Source organism: Melopsittacus undulatus, chromosome 3 (genome assembly GCF_012275295.1).
Source record: "Melopsittacus undulatus isolate bMelUnd1 chromosome 3, bMelUnd1.mat.Z, whole genome shotgun sequence".
Classification (NCBI taxonomy): Eukaryota; Metazoa; Chordata; class Aves; order Psittaciformes; family Psittaculidae; genus Melopsittacus; species Melopsittacus undulatus.
Window position 1 is genome coordinate 105,585,424 of NC_047529.1, and position 5,668 is coordinate 105,591,091.

At 58.0% G+C, this 5,668-nt stretch overlaps 1 protein-coding gene across 2 annotated transcripts; it reads left to right on the forward strand.

The window, feature by feature from the left end:
• The first annotated feature begins 921 nt into the window (after window positions 1-921).
• HLX (H2.0 like homeobox) lies at window positions 922-4,643 on the forward strand. Of its 2 annotated transcripts, XM_034060838.1 has the most exons (4): window positions 922-1,721; window positions 2,249-2,428; window positions 2,869-3,053; window positions 3,881-4,643. In XM_034060838.1, exons 1-4 carry the CDS (start codon window positions 1,160-1,162, stop codon window positions 4,223-4,225), a joined length of 1,272 nt encoding a protein of 423 aa, XP_033916729.1. In that variant the 5' UTR covers window positions 922-1,159; the 3' UTR covers window positions 4,226-4,643. The 2 variants fall into 2 exon arrangements, with proteins under 2 accessions (XP_033916729.1, XP_033916730.1); XM_034060839.1 differs by lacking the exon at window positions 2,249-2,428.
• Window positions 4,644-5,668: the final 1,025 nt, after the last annotated feature.

Below are 5,668 nucleotides of genomic sequence, written 5' to 3' on the forward strand. Positions count from 1 at the left end.
GCAATCATCTGACCCGGGAGCCTGCTCAAAACGGCAGCGGCTGGTTACGTGCAAGAAAACTAAAGGAATGTTGTGCTTCAGAGCGAGGTCGGGACAAATATGGATGCTAAAAAGGAGAAATAAAGCTCAAAAAAACGCTTTCATAAATTTCTCCCTAAATTATTGCAGCGGATATAGGTAATAATTGTATTCTAAAGGGAAAAATTGGGGTGATTCAGTTATCAGAAGTTTGCAAAATTACAAATGGTTTTCCAGGTGAACTTGGTGTGGAAACAGATGCAGCTTCTCGGCTGGAGAACACGGAAAATAGCTGTAGAACTACATTATGGACAAACCACTATTGATTAATTAATTAATTAGTCGCTGCTAATGAAGGATCCAACGTGTCCTGGGCCCGACATAGCTCAGAGCTCTCACAAACACATACGTTGCTTGCATCAGCACAGAATCATTTTCTTCCAGACTATCCCAGGCTCATTTATCCGGGAAGGAAACACATTTTCTCGGGAATCATTTCCAGGAGGACCCAACTGCTTCAAATCGCCAAGAACTGATCTGCGCGTTTCTTTCAAACGGTTGGGAATCGCTGCAGTAAGAGCAGAGACATTTTGGGGGGTGGGGGGTGTAAAAGCCAAGAGTGGAATTTGAGAGGGGGTACCTTGAGGGGCAAGCCAGTTCGGGACAGGGCGTGCGTACGAGATACCGCGCAGTTGCGCGCAGTTGCGCGGTGTCCCGTGCCCACGCCCAGGCTCTTCATGGGCGTGTTCTGCGGGCGGTGCTGCCCGGCCCCGCCGATCGCCGATTGGAGGCGGGGAGAGAGCGAAGGCTGATCCGGAGCCGGGAGTGTCGCTGCCAGAGAAAGTTTTGGGGAGGGGTAAATAATCCCCCCCCCACCCCCCAGTGCGAGGAAAGGGGGTTTGGTTTGAGTTTGTTTTGTTTGCGCTGCTCCTCGTCCTCTCGCTCTCTCCGTCTCGCCGTGGGTTTTGGGGACTTTTTCCTTTTTCTTGCTGTTTTGGTTTTGGGTGGTGGTGGTTGCCCCTCCGGCTGCTCCACCAGCTGCCTCTCGCCATATCTCCCCATGCGCCCGGGGCAGCGGGCAGCTCCGCGGCGCGCACCCGGGAGCTGAACAGAGAAACGTCGCGTCCCCTCCCCGGGCAGGATGTACACGGCCGGGTTGGCTCCTTTCTACGCCTCCAACTTCAGCTTGTGGTCAGCGGCTTATTGCTCGGCATCGGGGCCCGCAGCCGGCGGCTGCTTCCCGCTGGACACCGCGGCGGGGAAGAAGCCGTCCTTCTGCATCGCGGACATCCTCCACGCCGGAGGAGAGGCGGCGGGCGGACCCACCGACAGCCTGCCCGGAGCTCCCGGTACCGGGATGCCGGCGGCGCTGGGAGCCGTCCACCACGGCGGTCCCTTCCACGCCACCGCCTCACCGCTCCGGCCCACTCCCGTCGTGGCCCCCGACGCCCCGGCTGCCGCCTTTCCGCCGCGCCTCTCGCCGCTCTCCGCCGCCTACCACCAGCAGCACCGACCCCCGCAGCACCGGTCCCCCGCTGCGGCGGCTGCTGGCGCCGGTGGCGGCCCGGCCCCAGCACGGCTGCCCGGCGGCCACACGCCCGGTTCGGCGCCGGCTCCCGCCAGCAAGGACCTGAAATTCGGCATCGACCGCATCTTATCGGCGGAGTTTGACCCCAAAGTCAAGGAAGGCAACACGCTGAGAGGTAGAGAAACCGCCTTGATCGCTTTCAGTGCTCCTTTCTTTATACTCTAATAGTATTGCTAGTGAAAGCTTTTGAACTTTATGATCTAGCCGAGAAAAGAGTTATTTGGGGGTTAAAAAAAGCGCATTATAAATCCGAGCCTCTAATAGAGCTCCCCAAACAGCCCGGCCCCGAGCAGGCAACACTTGTGCCGCTGGCACACATAGCAATAGCGGGAATATTGCGATCGGAACGGCCTCACTTCCCTAAGCAAGCCCGGGGTTTTTGCCTCCGAGGGCACAGCCTGTTTTAACGGCTTTCGCTGCAATATCCCCCCGTTTCTCCCTCCGCGGCGTATAAACATCCTGGTCAAGGGAGCGAATCCACCGGAGGATGCCGGATCGCCGGGGCACGGCCGCCTCTCCTAGGAGAGCTCCGGGGCACAGAGGCGGCTGCCCGGTCTCCCCGAGCCGCTCTGCCCGGGGTTACCGGGTTGTGTCGGTTTCGACCGCGGTATAACAGAGCTCTCCTTATTCCTGTGCCCACAGATCTGACCTCCTTATTAACTACCAGTCGCCAAACTGGGGTTCATCTCCCCACCTTGCAGCCTTCCGCCGGCCAGTTCTTCGCGTCTCTAGACCCCATTAACGAGGCCTCTGCTATTCTGGGTCCCTTAAACACAAACCCAAGAAGCTCAGTTCAGCACCAGTTTCAAGACACTTTTCCAGGTACATCTCGTCCACACTCCCTCCAGCGGCACAGGGCCCTCCGTCCAGGAGAAGCCCTCCCCGGAGGGATCGGGTGTTTAATAGCGAGGCTCAGATTTTGGGCGAAAGCCGGGCTGCGTGGGGGGGATGAAGAGCCGATTAGGGCCTGACACAAAGCACCGTCCCATTTAGAACAACAATAATAACCTGGGCTGAGAGAAAAGGGGCAGGGAGGGGGGAGAGGAAAACATTCCGGTCCCAAACCGCTCCACCCTTGCCCTAGGAAGCACACGCTACCCCGACCCAGCTGCCCCGGCCCGTGCCTTCCCAGCACCGCAGGCCAGCTGTTATTTTGATCGATTTAAGGCCCCCTTTCAGACACCGACATTAATAACGCTGTCTCCTTCTCCTTCTCCCTCTCTCTTTCTCCTCCTGCTTTTCTCCCTCCGCCCCCCCAACAGGTCCGTACGCAGTTTTAACCAAGGACACGCTGCCCCAGACATACAAGAGGAAACGTTCCTGGTCCAGGGCTGTTTTTTCCAACCTGCAGAGGAAAGGCTTAGAAAAACGGTTCGAAATCCAGAAATACGTCACCAAACCGGACAGAAAGCAACTGGCGGCGATGCTGGGGCTGACGGATGCTCAAGTAAGAACGGCCTCGGGTTTATTTCAAAACTTTACTTCCAGTTTATAGGGATACTGGGGGACTTGGGGTGGTGGTAGTGTGTGTTTGCAAAGTGGTTTTCCCTTTCTTAATCCCTAGTGGGGTGGATGAGGAGTGGGGCTTCGCCCCGAGGGTCTCCTGCTAGCAGGGTCCGCGGCTTTTGGCGGCCCGGTGCGGAGCTTTCGCCTTTGCTTTGGGCCACGGCCGAGGCAGATGATCATCAGTGTGCGCTTTACTGAAGTGCAACTCGCTGTAGGAGGCAGTTTAGGTCAAAGGAAGTAGAAGCCAACACACTATTTTTAATGTGTGTCGTTTCCCCCACCCCTACCCCCCTGTTTTATTCCTTTTTTCTTTTTCGTTCTAAATCTCTCCCCGTGTTGTGAAATCCTTAGTTCTGGGGAAGTGAAAAGTCTTCTTCAAACGGAATCATTAGACGCCACTCTGTAATGATTCCACTTTTGACGGCCCGCAGCGCACAGAATTGTATAACGCTGTGGTTTCTTGAGCAAGAGTTGGTTTCCTGGAAGAAGAAGTAGAAGGAGAGATAAAAAAACAAAAAAGACAAAACCCAAACAAACAAAAGAACCCCAACCCAAAACACCAACTCGGAGGGGGCTGTAGGTGGTAAATAGAAACTAAAGCCACCTCTGCCGCTCACGGGTGCGGGCAGAGGGAGCTGAGGCCGGCTCCCCCTTTTTTCCCCGCTTTGGCTATCCCCGGTAGAAGGCTTTGGGGCCGGGAGGTGAACGGAGCGGTGCGCGGAGCGCGGTGCTGGCCGTGCCACCCGACTGAGGGCGGTGCGGCCGCAGGTGAAGGTGTGGTTCCAGAACCGGCGGATGAAGTGGCGACATTCCAAGGAAGCGCAAGCTCAGAAGGACAAGGACCCGCCGCCGGAGCCGGAGGCCCAGCAAGCCGCCGTCCCATCTGCCGCCGCCGGGGATCCCGAACGCAGCCCCAGCCGCTCCGAGGGCGACAGCGACAGCAGCGACGCCGACTCTCTCGACATGGCCCCCAGCGACACGGAACGGACTGAGGGTGCCGAGCGGAGCCTGCCCACCGCCGGGCTCGGCAAGTCCTCCGGCAGCACCGGCCTGCCCTCCCCGCCGCAACCAGCCGCTGCTGCTGCCAGCCCCGAGCCGCGGAGCGGCCTATAGACGAGGCGGCCTCAGCGCCCGGACCTGCGCGCTAATTTATCTCCCTTCCTCCCCCCCGGGAGCACGGTAAGGCCGGCCCGGCACCGGCCCCGGCCCGCTCCCGCCCGGGGCAAGGGGCCGAGGATGCTGGAGGGGGGGCGGCCTCTCTCCCTCCGCGCTGCTCGCAGGAGAGCAGGATTTCTCTATTCCCCTTTATTATTTTTATTCTCCGTCTCCTGCCCCTTGTCCTCTCCAGGGAAATCCGAGTGAGGGACTCTGAGAACGTGTCCTGAAATCCCTCTTTTCCACCTCTCCCCCCACCCCGAACCAATTTACAATGTGAAGTATTTTGCCAACGTCCTCATCGGTTGCAACGTGTTGCTTCGAATAATCCGGCCAAGAAATACTGCACTGACAAAATATAGAAATATATATATATATCTCCTGTAAATAAAAATGTTTGCTATGGTTTGTAACCACGCCAGTTTGTTGACCAGGACGCAGAGAGGAATGCTGAGGCTGCCCTGGCTCTTTCACCCCTCTCCAAAGGCAGCCGCTGTCTCTCCCACCGGGAACATAACACACACCCCCAACCCGAGCCCCGAGGCAGCCAGCTTGGGGTTTTTTTATCCCTTTTCCCCCTTCCTTTTCGAATGGAGGCTATGACAAGGACCGGATTTGATGCAGCGAAATTGTGCCCCCGGTGAGAAAGTTGCCAGCAACATTCTGAGATGCGCATGTCTGTATGCAGATATTGAGAGGCGGCTTTTGGGGTTTGAGGCAGGACGGGATCACACTGTCTGACCGCTGGGGTGCTGCGGAGACCCGGCGGGGCTTGTTCTGTGGTGCGGGCTTTGTATGTGTGTTTGCTTTGCCTTGGTGTCGTTCCGATTTGCCGAGCACCCCTTCGCAAGCCCGCTCGGCAGCGTGGGCAGTAAGTGCTCTATGATGTCACATGGGCGCTCTATGACGTCACGCAGGCGCATGGTTCCCCCCCTCTCTCGACGGGACTCCCGGAGGATCCAGGCCGGACTCCGCTCGGGCTCATCGTCGGCTTCGCTCCTCGTTGAAGCAGTGTTTGGTGCTCGGCTCCTCCGGAGCACCGGACAGGACGGGGGGTGGCCGCTTCTCGTTCAGCCTGCTTCTCTCTTATCCCTTCTCAAGTAGCATCGATTAAAGCAAAAGCCGCAGTGGTGAGAAGCCCCGTCCTTGCCCACTGTTTTGTGCCTCAGGGCGTTTTGCGAGGCCCTAACGGGAGCAGTTCTGTTTCCACATACCCGAGGGGCTGCGGAGGCCTTATCCTGTCCTGGGAGATCGAGGCGAGGGCAGGCAAAGAGAAGCCGCTCTCCCCCCCGGGTCAATGGGCGCTGAGCCTGACACTGCTGGAAAGAAAGAGGGGACGGAGAAACAAGGCGTAGAACCGATAAGTTCTTGGGGCCGGGGGGGGTTTGCCGCGGAGGACGC

Coding starts and splice junctions, on each gene's coding strand:
- HLX (XM_034060838.1), top strand. CDS start 1,160: ATGTACACGGCCGGGTTGGCTCCTTTCTACGCCTCCAACTTCAGCTTG. Junction 1,722..2,248: donor GGAAGGCAACACGCTGAGAG/GTAGAGAAACCG, acceptor CTGTGCCCACAG/ATCTGACCTCCTTATTAACT. Junction 3,054..3,880: donor TGGGGCTGACGGATGCTCAA/GTAAGAACGGCC, acceptor GTGCGGCCGCAG/GTGAAGGTGTGGTTCCAGAA.